The following is a 14931-nucleotide window of genomic DNA, read 5'->3' as shown; positions in this document are numbered from 1 at the left end:
TTGGGTGAGGCCAGAACAAAAAGGAATGACACCATTTTCTGTCGAGTGCTTATTCTGCCCAGGTCTTTCTCTAATGGCCCCACCAAGCCTGTCTGGAAGGCAGTGTTGCTCCCTTTCCTACATAGGGAATCTGAGTCTCAGCAAGACTGAGTAGCTTACCTAGGACCACACAGCTGTTAAGTGACCATTCCTCTGTCATCTCCTAGTGCCTTCTTGGAGAAAGGACAAGTGGTTTCCTCACATAATTAAAAGCATGAAGGGACCACTCACAGGTAAATAATGCATGCTCTTAGGTGAGAACACTAGGTGGTGTGAGGCATAGTCTTGCAGTGCAGGTAGGGAGACAGGGCAGGTAAGTGAACTAGCAGTAGAAGGGAGCAAATGCCAAGTGGGAGGCACAGAATTACCTCCCTTTGCTTCCAGCTTGTGGCGCTTTCCTTCTGTCTGTCTACAATGCTGGCGTTGGTGTCTTGCCTTGACTGGCCATGCAGTATGTCTACCTCCGGCAGCGGCGAGACCTGGACGTGGAAGGGCGGAAGATCCACGTGGTCCTGGCCCAGAGCACCTCCGTGCCTCAGCTTGTCGAGAGGTCTGGGGTGATCCGGGTGAAGCAATACAAGCAGAGCCTGGCGATCGAGAGTGACGGCAAGAAGGGGAGCAAAGGTAAAACCCATGGTGCCTGTCAGTGCACCCAGTCAGGGGTCCCCACTGGAGGGCCAGGCTGATGGAGGGGCATGTCGAGTACATGAAGCATATCCTTGAAGGTCAGAGGACAGGCACAGGTGCAGAGCAGACCAGGATCAGCACCTAGAGAGGGCCTCATTCCACCCCAACAAACTTGAGTAGAGTATGAAGTTGATGTTTAACTCTGACCCAGTCTATTTTCTCCAGACTCATGGATTGTCCAGATGAAACCAGACCATTATAAGTAAGCCAGAGAGTTTAGAAATTCACTTCCAGCTGGTCCTGTAGATACATACACTGGGCCTAAGGGTAGACAAGAAAGCTGTCAGGTTTGTCTTGGAGATCTCAGCTCCAGCTCAGTACAAACTCAGAGACTCAAGACCTGCCCAGCTTGAGTTCCAGCCCCCAGGGAGGAAAACTGCCGACAGAGAGTGGGGCGCGAGGCCACCTGCTCTACCAGAATGAGTGTGGCCTTGCGTCCTAGGCAAAAATCTGAACCATAGCTAGATGGTCACCTTGAATATGTCACCTAATTTTCATGAGTATCTGTTTCATCATTTGTAAAATGGGATTAATTTGACCATCTCCTTAGGATTGCTGGAATAATTGAATGAGAGGCTATATTCAAGTGTCCAGCACTTGCCAGGTATTTAATAAATAGCAGCAAAATGTGTCTGTGGCTATGTTTTCAAAAGTGCCTATATTTAAGTATGCCGTAAGCGAAGTCGGTAGAGAGAAGTCTATCTGAAATAGAAGCCACCTCCCTCTGCAGTTTCTGAGCTTGAATATGAAGATACAAAGTTTGCACAGTTTTGTTGCTGTATTTCTTCTGGTATTTTTGCTTTTTCTGAATTGTCCTTTCTTTCCCTCTCTAGTTTTCATGTATTACTTCGATAACCCGGGTGGCCAAATTCCGTCCTGGCTCATTAACTGGGCTGCCAAGGTGAGATCCCAGGAGGCGGGGCAGGCGGGAGGGATGGGGGAGTGTGTTTGACAAATGTTGACTTAGCCCTTGGGGCTGTCAGGCTGAAGAGACACATTGTCTCAGGCGTAATGAGGCTCTTTATGAAGAGTTTGGTTGAGTGACTCTGGTTAGGGCTGGGGTTGCCAACATCCAAGACGGAGGCTGGGACAAAAGACAAAGAATTGTCAGCTTGGAATGCCAGCTTCTCCCTGCTTGTGCCCCAAGACCCCGCCAGAATCACTCTCTGGAACCTCTGGACAATAGTCTGCTCCTGGTAGGAGCAACAGTGCCTTGGAGCCTATATTCCTCTGCTTGTTGGGGAATAAGACAGACTGACCTGGCTTGGAGATAACCAGATGTTTCCAAGCCTGAGGGAAGCTTCCACTTTTGTTGTTTTTGCCTTTTTTTTTTTTTTTTTCTATAAGGGAGGGAACTGCAGTGGTAGTTTGTAACACTAGAGACCGCCCAGGAGCCTGGCATTATGGGGACCATCAGCCTGCTTTGCATGAGATCTACTACTTGAGAGGTCAAGAGATTCCTTGGAAGAGTAAAAAGCACATCAACTTTGGAGTCAAACAGATGCAATTTTGAATCCTGGCTCTGCTACTGACTGTCTCGTTGTATTTAAGGAAGCCATGCATTTCTTCTTTTTTAAAATGAAGATAGATGTCTTCTACTGCATAGAAGGGGAGTAAATAAGACAATATTCAGGAGAAGTCTTGCCCAATGCTCAACATGAACTAAATAATCATATATCCTACTCCTTGATCCCCAATCCTTACCATTTTCTAATTCAGTAAAGCAAGTCGTTCCTCTCATTTCTTTGGAAGAATGTAACTATCCAGCCCAACTCCATTTCTTGTGTTTTCTTTTTTCAAGAAACACTGTTTCAGAAACATCTTTGCTTTTTCCTAGAGAAAGCTAACAGATAAGGCCTTTTTGCAACAGAAGTTCCTGTTGACTGGTGTTCCTTTTGTCCTGGGTCCTACTTTTTGTCATCATCTGCAACAACATTCTGTTGAAATCCAGTTAGGGAGCCTATTCATTTTTGTTAGCCCTAAAGCCAACATTGTTTACCTTTGGCCACATCCCAAAGAATCAAGAGTAACCGCTGTGAAGACATAGAAATGACAGTCTCATTTCCTTTGCAGAATGGAGTTCCTAACTTCTTGAAAGACATGGCAAGAGCCTGTCAGAACTACCTCAAGAAAACCTAAGAAAGAGAATTGGGAACATTGCATCCATGGGATGATGTCTCTGGAAGTGCCACCACCCACCGCTGCTCAGCCTTCCCCTGCTGTTTCCATCTTCGGAGGCCTACACGCTCTACCACGTCCCTTCTAAGCATGTTCGCCTGACATCCAGCTCACTCGCCTGCTTCCTTTCTCACTCCCCGCATCTTGGGGTGGGCTGCCTTCTTCTGCAATTCAATATGGGGCAGACTAGGGAAACCTTTGCTTGCTTACTATTAGGAAGGGAAGTCTTCAGTAGGGAATACAATCATTCCATTGGGCAATTTTATGGGGATGAGTGGGCAGAGGGACACAACACAATTTAAGAATGACTGTTTGGGCAGGCTGGCTTTTTTGCAGCTTGTGATTTCTTCCAACTTGGGAGGGGCTGCTGGAAGTGGCATTCCGTTCAGAGCTGACTTTCGGTGCACCCAAACTGGACGACATGTGCCAGTGGCCATTTGCCTTATGCCCTGTGGAGCTGATTAGGCTGGGATTTGAGGTGATAATCCAGTAAGTCGTTCCTCATTCCTACTTGTGGAGGATCAGTAGCTATTATGATGCCAGACCATTTGGAGAAGTATCACAGGTCTGAGGGGGACACATAATATGACAACCACATTTTTCGTCATCATCCATGTCTGTTTTTTTCTCTTTTCCATATGTCACTGGGGAAAGGCTGCCTGTACCTCTCAAGCTTTGGATTTTACTGGAAACTGAGGCATCAAGATGGCTGTGGCAGCTAGCAAAAGCAAAGATGCTTTGTGCATAGCCTTGTGAAAAAGTGTCTTTCTGTGGCAGCTAGCAAAAGCAAAGATGCTTTGTGCATAGCCTTGTGAAAAAGTGTCTTTCTATGCAATAAGATGAATTTTCCTTCCAGAGTATTTAGAAATGTAGAAGGGATAACAGTTCACAGCCAGGTAAAATTTAACTGGTGGCTTAAAGACTCTGCATCTTTTTCTCAGGAATTCTGCCTAAGTTATCTGCCTTTTCTACCACCAAAAAGACTTTTAGTTTTCTATGGTTTCTCCTGAATTTTGGTAGGGTAAGGTATTTCTATAGTCAAAGGCACAGCCTTGATGATCTCAGGGAAAAATTTTAATCACTGTGTATAATGATACTAAACCTTGATTAATAACAGAGAAATTCAGGATGTAAAGCCATAGAATGGGATTTATGAACGTGGGATACCTCAGACTGTTTGTTTTCTTTCTGGGAAGAGACGTGTGTTCTATAATGAATAAATATAGAGTGGTTTTTACTTGTCCTGTGTACCACTTCCTTCCTACCTTCTTCCTTTTGTGAGAATGCATCAGTTAGATCTCCTTTATCTACAAGTGATATTCAGCCTAATTTGTAGACTGGAACATAAAACGTAATTTTGGGCTTACTTATATGCAAGGTCAGGTGTAGGTAGCCTCAGGTAGGGATCAATACAGGTGCTCAAACTGAGATGAGAATTCAGATCTTTTAGTATTGGTCTGCATTTGCTGGTAGCATTGTCGCTAACAGCAATAGGTAGGTTTGCATCTTCCTAGGCTCATGCCAAGCAAAACAAAAAAGACAGTGTTTCTTTCTAGTAGGACCTGCACTATTCCGTAATTTAGAGCCCCTCTAAAACATTTGCTTATCTATGTCCTGCTCATTATGGTCATCTGGATAGAAGTATACAAGTAAGTGAGTGCCTCATAAAATTATCATTAAAATATCATTATCAGTAATGTAGCTGGAATCTATTCTAGATATACTACATCTGAATGCCTCCTGTTACTAGAAGTCAAGTCGAAATCTTATGAATAGATTCTTTCAAATAAAAGCACTGAGATTATAGTCACTGAAACAGAATTGGCATGAAATGGTGTCATGTAAACCATTTCTTTAAATAACATTAAATAATTTGCTAAGAACTCTGAAAATACTAAGAATGCTGAGTTTCTAGGTAAGGTACTTATTTTAAAAGGTCACAGCATTTGCTGTAATGAATGGAGTTATGATTTTTTAGCATTTTTACTTGCTAATTTGGAGTAGTGGACAGTCCTCGCGAGCTGAGGTTATGTAGGAAACTGAAAACTCTTGAGCTACAGTAAGTGCCAAAGGTTAAAAAAAAAAAAAAAAAAAAAAAAAGGATAACTGATGGTTTAGGCCTTTACTTAGAGGGGTTTGCACCTGAGTTCTCAGGGTATGTTTTTCTCCAGCAGCTGGATGTATCACTTGGAATTTGTAAGTTATATTGTCATTCCTCTAGGACTTTGTTCTGCTTATTTTCCCCATATCTGTCTTTCCAAGTAGACAATAAGCATTTGTAGATAGAAGCAGTTATTTCACTTTGATTACTGGTCCTTGGGGTAGTATATAGTAGGCACTCGAATGGTGACTCAATGAGTGAATGAATGATTTAGAGAAGATTGACCAAATGGCATGAACCTGGAAGACTAAATCCATTCGGATATAGAGGCTCAATCCCCATGGATTCGAGCCACATTTTTCCCCAAGTCAGCGTTTTGTCGGGTGCCGGGTCGGGGGGCAGTTTCTAGATTTCTCTGGTTCCCATTGGTTCTTCCTTGAAAGTGCCAAGGTCCTCTCTCTGTTAAGTGGTGGGCTTTGCTGGTGAGGCTATGGGTTGTATTTTAATGTTACAGAAATGGTACTGTTTGAATTGAGTCCGGCTGAGATGAGTCAGGATTCCAGTTGAAATTGAATGGCAAAAGTAGCACTACTGTTGGTGCTAAATTTTTTCCACAGGCAAATTATTCACACTGCATAACAATTCCAAGTTAATGACCACCTTGGAACCGAGGAGTTCCAGCGAAGGGTCACTTCCCTTGAAAATGTTCCTATGTCACAGCGAGAGTCCTGGCCTGACTCCCTGGCTGAGATTCCTCACCCAGAATCCACATCTATAATGCCTGCCCTTCCAACCTCCCACTTCCTCGCTGGACTTGCAAGAGATGAGGCAGGAAGAGCCTCATTCAATTCTCACATTTCTAGTAGCACCACCCAGTCAGCCCAGAGAATTATCTTTAAATGCATCGAGACATTTTAGTTCTTTAACAGATGTTTCTCAAGAGGCTGGAGTCCGTCAGCATTGGGATAGGCATGGCGTTTGTGGGATGAATGAGAAAGATATGGTGTCTGCCCCTAAGGCGTTTATGGTTTAATGGAAACTCAGTGAACAAGCTGCTGAAGGATGATAAGTGCTCAGAAAAGGAAAATAAAAGGTGCTATTAAAAAAATGCACTTACCAAGTTTGAGGAGCAGAGGAGAACGTGTTGGAATTGTGGCTGGGTGAAGGTTGCAGCAGAAAGCTGTTCATGACAGAAGAACCATTTGCACAACACCTCTAAGGAGGAAGGACTCAGCAGGAGAGTCAGTCACATCTGAAGAGTGACAGAAGGCCGGTGTGACTGGGGCACTGACATGAAGGAGAGGCATCTTGGATGTGGCTGGAGAAGTAGACAGTGAGTCCATGGAGGGTCCTGAGAGCAACGACAAGGATTTGGGACTTTATCCCAAGAGTCCCAATAAGCTTTGAAAGATTTTAGATTGACGAGTGACCTGAAAATATGTATTATGCTTAACACCACTCATTTTTCTCCATGATTCCCCAGCATCTCTGACAGCCTCTCCGGTAGCGTTTTGTGGGGCTACCCAAGGTGTTTTAAGCCCTATTACTTTGAATCCTCTCCATTGTCAGACAGCATGCAGAGTAGCCCATACTTAAATCGAGTTTCCAAAGTGGAACATCAGCTTCTGAAGTTTAACTGAGAAACAAAAGGCTGGAGGGAGGGGATCACCTATGCACATCCCCTCTGTCTCTCCTGGCCCATGTTGGGGTGCAGCATACCCTCCCACACATCTGCACCATGCAGCCTGTCAGAGCAGAGCCATTTAAGGGGCCAGAAGTGGGAGAGAAAAAAATGAAAGGCAAAAAAATATAAGCAGGTCCACTTTCCCCAAGTTCCTTTGTTAATATTCATCCTTAACTACAAGGAAGAACTTTTTTTTTTTTTTTTTCGCTTGAGAAGACAGAAGCATAACATATTGTTTGTTTAGGTTGCAGAGTTTAGAACCAATAAAATGGGAGGACTTCAGAAAAATTATTTACATTGCTCATCTATTTATATATGTGTATACACTTTCAATGTGTGTCTCTCTGGATACACATCATAGATGCTGCATTTCGTAAGATATAATAATAGAACAACAATTAAACAGTACACTGTGTAAGTGACTTTCTAAGTTTCCTGGGTGATATGCCAGGCCCATTGCCAGGCAGTGGAGTACATAAAGGTGGGATGCAATGACTTTAGAATTAGTAGACAACAGATCCTGTAGGACAATGAGTTGGCTACAAGCTCTTAACGTATTACATTTTCCTTCCATCTGATGGTGGTCACATCCTTTCTGATTATTACAAACACTTGTGCACATATTCCATGTCCTCTGCAGACTGCTATAATTCCTGAATGGAAGAATCCGCCCCACATTCATGTAGTCCACTGCTTAGCAATGGACCTGGCATAACATGTAGAAAACTTGGAGTCACTCAAGTAGCATACTGCTTAGTTGTTTTATTATTGTATCTTATGATTCCAAAGTCAGTGCATTTTAGTTGAGTGCACAGCCACCCAGCCACCCCTGCAGTAAAGTGTGGCCATGGGATTTAATTCTGGTCAATATATGAGCATAAATAATATGTGCCACTTCCAGCTCAGGATCTCAAAAGGGAAAGGTATGAATTCAGCTTGTTCTTACCCCCTTCACCCTGTCTGGGAAATGATAACAACTGAAACAAATGCCTTGGCATCAAGGATGAAAGCCTTAGATTAAGGATGACAAAATAACCCTGCCTTCCTTGGACTGTTACAAGACGGACAAATAGACTTCTTTCTTATTTAAGCCACAGCATGTGAAAAAAAAATAGCAACTTTGCCCATACCGACTCATGAATAGCTCAAAGAGAGTGTCCTTTTGGACCAGGAGATCAGGAACCAGCTCAAATGCCTCCTCATCTACAGACTTTGGATCTCCTGGCCTGTGCCAAACACTTAATAAGTGGTCAGCAAATCTCTCTGATTTGCTCCAGTTTCATTTAATGTGGTCAATAAGTGTTGGCTGTTATTAGCTGTTACTCCCAATTGTACATCTCTATCTGCCTACCGCTCTCCTGCCCCATGCTTTGCCTCAGGCTACTCTTTTTGTCTGTGTAGAAATCTTCCCCAAGTTTTGTGAAATGTCTGTCAAAATTGAAGGCTTACTGTAAATCTATTCCCTCTAAGATATTCCTTGCATTTAGAAAAAACCTAATTTATCATGGTGCAGAATACATGAAATCCAGCACCTTCAGATTGGAGCAACTTCTATTAATCATCTTTGATAGACACTGTTATTAGTCCAGGCTCTCCAGAGAAACAAAACCATCACGATATACCGTGTCATGCACCACATCATGATGTTTCGGTCAACCACAGACTGCATTCCAATTCATACCACTAACTAAAAACAAATAAAATAAACTAAAAACCTCAACGATATATATGGCAGTGGTCCCATAAGAATATAATCCTATATTTTTAATGTATCTTTTTTAGATACACTGATATATACCATTGTGTACTGAATACTGTAGGCAATTAAAACATGTTGTACAGGTTTGTAGCCTAGGAAAACAGGTTACACCATATAGCCTATTTGTGTAGTAGGCTATACCATCTAGGGTTGTATAAGTATATACTTTGATATTTGCACGATGACCAAATCACCTGACGCATTTCTCAGAATGTATTCTGTTGTTAAACAGCACCTGATTTTGTGTGTGTGTGTGTGTGTGTGCGCGCGCGCATAGGTGTGGAATTGTGGAATTGGCTCATACAATTACAGAGGCTGAGAAGTCCCAAAATCTTCAGTTGGCAAGCTGGAGACGCAGGAGACCTCATGATTTAGTTCCAGTCCAAAAGCTGGCAAGCTAGAAACTCAAATAATTGATGTTTCAGTTCAAGTCTGAAGGCCAGAAACACCAGTATCTCAGCTCAAAGCAGTCAGGCAGGAGGCATTCCCCCTTCCTCAGAAGAGGGTCAGCCTTTTTGTTTGATTCAGGTTTTCAACTGATTGGATGAGGACCTTCTATGTTAGGGAGAGCCATCGGCTACTTAATTCAAATATTAATCTTAAACACCCCTACAGTCACACTCAGAATAATGTTTTACCAAAATCTGGACAGCCCATAGCCTAGTCAAGTTGACACATAAAATTAAACATTATATTTGGTGAGAGCCCAGTGTTCTCAGATAAGGAAAAAGATTTCACATTATGAAGCTCTTATTGTGTGCTGGGCACTAGTTTGGATGCTTTACTTACAGCTTAGTCTTTGGTGAGATAGGAAATACTATTTCCAACTTACTGATCATGAATATAGGCTCAGAGAGGCTAAATAATGTGCCTGAGGTAACTCAGCTAGTTAGGTGAGAGACTGGGAACTCAAAGCTAGGCTTCTTTGATCCTAGATCCTGTGCTTCCACATTCCCCTTCACATTCCAACCCTTTTAATTTTCCTTCTGGGTACAATGACTGATGCCAAGCTTGTTTTTGCATCAATCATTGTACCAGTTGTGCTCTCTGCCCAGAGTGCCCTGCTCCCTGATCCACACAAGCCTGAAATCTTTAAATCATGCAAATCATTGTTTAAATGTCACCTCCTCTGAGAGGTTTTGCAGAAGTCATTCCCTATTTCATTACCTTGTCTGAATAGTATGTAATACTTTCTATTAAATGTATTTATTTTCTGTTCATTTATTTCGGCTCCAAAAGGGTATAGAACTTTGTCTTATTCCCAAATTATATACTCAATACATAGGGCACAAATATATTCTAAATTATCTGCTGAAGGAATAAATGAATCAATGGTGGGGCAACAACCTCAAAGCTCCAGGATCTCAATTTGACCAATAATGCCTGAAAGATAGGTCCAAAAAAATGTATTCTTAATCTTGTGTTCCACCTAATTTTTACCAAAGAGGGAACATTGAGGACAAATTAGTTTTTAGTTTAGTTTTTTTTTGTTTTTGTTTGTTTGTTTGTTTAGCTAGAATTGCTTTGTTTTCCAGGGTTTTGTTCTTTATTAACTTTTTTGATTTTTCATTCTGATTTAACACCTTTGGAGAGTTCATACTAGCTCCCTAAAAGTCTACTCATCAGAATATTACTGATGTAACTGGGGGAAGGGAGAGAGGCTGGAGGCAAAACATGGCTAGAAGAAAAGATCTGTTCATTTGCAGGCCAGAATCCTGAAAGAAGAAAACCTGTATCCCCCAGGGACAGATATGGGGAGGGAGCTGTGGGTGGAGGGACAGTAGGCGGAATTCATTTTCTCTTATCTATTTTATCCAATTCCTCTCTAGTGGTTCATAAACTGAGAAAAAGTCAATAGAAACCAATCAGGACAAAAACAACACTTAGAACTCCATGCAGGGCATACAGCAACTTTTGTTATGTGTCAAACAGCTTATGAGGGGCTGGCTCTGCTTTTAAGTGGTCATGGATTCTGCTTACCAGCAAATGTGGTGTTTCATTTTTCCAAGGGAGAGTGAATGATATTCTTCATGAGAAGCCTACATTTTAGGCCTGGTGTTGAATAATTACTGGACTGCTGAAAGCTTCCAAGTAGGAGTTCGCCCTTCACTACACAGTTTGGCTCATGTTCCCATTTCAGCTACTTTAAGCTGTTGTAAACAGCATTCGTTTTCCATTACAAGCTAGGAAATGTGACTTCAGCGATGGTGCCGAGTCCCTGGAGAGCGCCTGCCAGGGAGGCCGTTTCCTCACCTCTCATTTTAGTTTGTAACTTGATGGCGAGGTTGAGTAATCGCTGAAGCTCCATGTCTTCCCATCCTATTCTGTTCCACTAACTTATAAAACAGCCAGTGACCCGCTTGAGGACTAGCGGATCAACCAGATGTTTCCTGAGCAAAGACAGCATGCGTTTCCCTTTGCACATCATCTTGTGAGAGGGGAGGGCTGGCGGTGCACTCACCCCGTCTGACATCATTGGGCGAGGTGGCCTGGGGGAGAATTTCAAAGCAGAGCAGCTTGGCCAGGGAAGAGCTCAGCTGGCAGCTGTGTGCTGGGATTAACTGACCCAGATAACTAGGGAGAAGGAATTGGCAATCTAAGTGTTTGTTCTCCAGCAGGAAGTAGACGGCCTCATTTCCACTCCCTAAATATCTATGGCTGTAGGAGACCTTCCCCCGATGGCTCCACATACACAGTCGGGATTGCGTCCACCATATTTCTTCCTATCCCAACTTTTTATTTTCCCTGGCTTTTGCATAGGGTTGACGTGACACAAGCTCAACAGATTGCAGTGTAATAATGATAACAACTATAATAATAATATCAATGAATTGTTCTTCCCCCAAACAACATAGAGGAGCTCAAATTCTAAACAATCTGATTTCAGATAATCTCCTTAGAGATCACTAGCTTGTCAGAGTTGGGGTATTAAGAGCCAGTAAAAATAAAATATTTTTCATAATACAGGGAACAGCTGACATGTAATTGTCATCTTCCCCATGGAAAGGTCATTAAAAATAAGACAAAAAGTAAATACAATATACCATTTACCATCACTATGATTTCATAAAAGAAAGGTTTAACTTCTCCTGCTCTAATGCATCCAAAGTCTTTTCTTTATACTTATAATCAAATCCAAACTACTGAGACCTAGAAAATTCCATATGACCTAGGATCGGGCCCATGCCTGCTCTTCAAGCTCCACTTCCTCCTTGACTTATTCCTCTGTAGCCTTTTCTCTGTTCCTCAAACATACCGTGGTCTTTGCATTTACTGTCCCCAACATCTGGAGTGCTCTTCCCCACATCTGTATATAGCACACTGCCTGTGGTAGGCAGCTTTCTGACACAGCTTGCAGTGATCCCCATGTCTCGATACTCACTTCTTTGTGTAATGCCCTCCTCTGTACGTGGGGTGGACCTGGTGACTTGCCTCTAAAGAATAGAGTAGAGCAAGAGTGATGGGATGTCACATCCAAGATTAAATTGTAAAAGACTGTGCCTTCATCCATTCTTGCTCACTTTCTCCCTCTGCATTGTCTCACTTGTTTTCTCTCATGAAGCAAGTTGCTAATTATGAGTGCCCTATGGAAGGTCAATGTGACAAGGCTGCTGGCCAAGAGCCAACCAGGAGCTGAGAGGCTCAGTTCAGCAGTTTGGGAGGAACTAAATCCTGCCAACAACCTCCTGAGTGAGATTAGAAAAAGATCCTTCTCAATAGAGCTTGGCAATGACTGCAGCTTCAGAAGACATCTTGACTGCTGCCTTGTGAGACAGGCTGAGCCAGAGGACTTAGCCAAGCCAAGTACAGGCTGTAGACACACTGAAACTGCAAGATAATAGATATTGTTTTAAGCCAGTGAGATCTATGTAGTGACAGATAACTGAAGCAATGCCTCATTTATTTAGATCTTTGCTCAAATGTTTTCCTCTCTAAAGTAGTCTCTAACACAAAGCAAACCAAGCAAAATGATCACACATTATTCTCTCACACCTTACCCATCTTGTTTTTCTTCATGGCAATTGTCCACTATCTACATTTATATCATAGATTTATTTGTTAGCTATCTCCCCTATTAGAATGAAAATTCAGTGAACAAAATATCTGTCCTTTTGCTGGTGAACAAGATGGACATGCATTTGCCTTGATGATGCTTAAGTTTATTTGACAAATATTGATTATAGGGCTACTTTGTGCCAGGTTCTGTAATTAGAGGTTATTTGTTCCTGGTTCTGTGATATCCAGGCTAATTAATTTTAGTATATTGGCTCAGCTGTTTTGTTTTAAATTTAGCTAAGCTGCTCTTTGATAATGCACCTTTCTGTATCTTTCACTGAGTGTTTGATTAAAATGCCATATGTGGGCTGGGCATGGTGGCTCATGCCTGTAATCCCAGCACTTTGTGGGCCCAGGCGGGCAGATCACTTGAGGCCAAGAGTTCAAGACCAGACTGGCCAACATGGCAAAACCCCTTCTCTATCAAAAAATACAAAAATTAGCCAGGCGTGGTGGCACAGGCCTGTAGTCCCAGCTACTCGGGAGGCCAAGACATGAGAATAACTTGAACCTGGGAGGTAGTGGAGGTTGCAGTGAGCCAAGATCGCCACTGCACTCCTGCCTAAGCTACATAGCAAGACTCTGTGTCAAAAATAAAATAAAATAAAACAAAATAAAATAAAATCACCATGTGTGATAGAGTCAAGAGTAGAGCTCGTGTATACTCTGTTGAAGTCCATCATTGGATGAACATAATTATTTGAAAAGTTCTCACTTTATGCTATGCTGACATCTGCCTGTGACTTTCATCTATTGGCCTGAGATTTACTCTCAGAAATAATATAGAAAGTGTGTATTCTTTTTCTCAAATCCAGTTAAAATTGCTGTTAACTCTATTTCTTTGGGTATAAGTTCTGTTTATCAAGTTTATTGCCTCTTTTGTGCAATAGGTTTTTCTTGTATGTTTAGTGTTTCTTCATTTTGTGGTCATTTTGTGCAGTTAAGATTGCAAGTTTAACTTTCTGTTTATTTGAGAGCAGATCTGAGAGCTATCACCGTGGCTCCCTCTCCACCATTTCCAATGGGAGCAGCGGGGCTCCTGGCACCATCAGCCATGCTTCCACTGATGGGATCCTGCATCACTCGCACCTAGGAATTGCCCCATCTTTCTGTCTCAAGCTCCCACATTTATGAGAGAATACCTCTCAAGGCAGATTCTGTGTGTGCTTGTACATATGCATGTGTGAGCATGTGTGTGTGTGTGTGTGTGCGCGCGCGTGTGTGTGTGGTAGACTGGTTAGTTAACCTGGCTACCTTACTGCTCTCATCAGAGACCCCAGAGCTAGACTACCTCTGAACATGGATCATCTTCTTTGTTTTTCTCATCTTTAACAGCTGCACTTTCCTAAGCTATAGCTTTTTCTGCAATTTTATCTCATGCGTTTTCTGCTTGTTTCTGGACCACAAAATGTAACAACTTTTAGGTTCCAATCCTTGTGTTTTAATTCTTATGAATGTATTTATACATGCATTTGTGTCTGTATAGTCATATTTTATATTTTTATATTTGTATATTTTATTAAATATTCATATTTTATATAATTATATTTATAAAATATTTTATATTTTTAAGTATATATTAATATATACTTTAATTTACTATATACTTTAATATACTAAAAAATATATTAAGTCATATTTTATATTTTTAAGTATATAAAATATGAATATATATGTATGTGTATATATACATATATACACATATATATATATATATATTTTTTTTTTTGAGATGGAACCTTGCTCTGCCCCCCAGGCTGGAGTGTGGTGGCATGAAATTGTCTCACTGCAACCTTTGCCTCCTGGGTTCAAGCAATTCTCCCTGCCTCAGCCTCCTGAGTAGCTGGGATTACAGGCGCACGCCACCACACCCAGCTAATTTTTGTATTTTTAGTAGATACTGGGTTTCACCGTGTTTTCCAGGCTGGCCTCGAGCTCCTGACCTCAAGCGATCCACTGGCCTCAGCTTCCCAAAGTGCTGGTATTACAGGCATGAGCCAGCATGCCCGACCGTGAATATATTTCTATTTTATATCTATATGTATATGTGTATATAGGTCTTCTTGAAGATGGTATATCTACCATCTTGAAGCCATTATCTCCACTGCCTTTTCATTCCGTTAGCACTTCAAATATTTAAAGATAATTATCACTTTCTCTATTGTTGTTTCCTCCTCAGTCTAAACATCCCCAGTTCCTTTAATGATCATAATCTGCAATAATTTTCTGACCCCTTATCCCCTAAAATTCCTTTCTCTATTCCTTTTGACATGTAGCATTTATTCAACAGCACTGGCATATAATATGGCCCTCAGAGTTGAGAGGGACACTCAGAGTACAGTGGGACTGTTACTGCTTGTACTGTCTCTCTATTTTTCTATCAATGCTGTCTAAGTCTGGTTTATCTTTTTTAAACCACATATTTAT

At 41.8% G+C, this 14931-nt stretch overlaps 1 protein-coding gene across 4 annotated transcripts in view; it reads left to right on the top strand.

The window, feature by feature from the left end:
- The window catches only part of PCTP (phosphatidylcholine transfer protein), a 99018-nt gene that overhangs the window by 20835 nt on the left and 63252 nt on the right, over positions 1 to 14931 (top strand). For 3 of the 4 annotated variants that reach the window (XR_012088813.1, XM_008011397.3, XM_073004921.1), the window contains exons 4-5: positions 492 to 663; positions 1560 to 1627. Coding sequence is in view for 3 of the 4 variants with exons in the window: in XM_008011397.3 (XP_008009588.1) it covers positions 492 to 663; positions 1560 to 1627 (240 nt within the window). In the remaining variant the exon portion in view is untranslated. Of the gene's footprint in view, positions 1 to 491; positions 664 to 1559; positions 1628 to 2799; positions 4142 to 14931 lie in introns of those variants that run through there. The other variant, XM_008011398.3, reaches the window with a different exon arrangement.

This window comes from Chlorocebus sabaeus, chromosome 16, assembly GCF_047675955.1.
Source record: "Chlorocebus sabaeus isolate Y175 chromosome 16, mChlSab1.0.hap1, whole genome shotgun sequence".
Classification (NCBI taxonomy): domain Eukaryota; kingdom Metazoa; phylum Chordata; class Mammalia; order Primates; family Cercopithecidae; genus Chlorocebus; species Chlorocebus sabaeus.
Note: the sequence above shows the minus strand (reverse complement) of the source record. Positions and strands in the feature narration are given on the sequence as shown.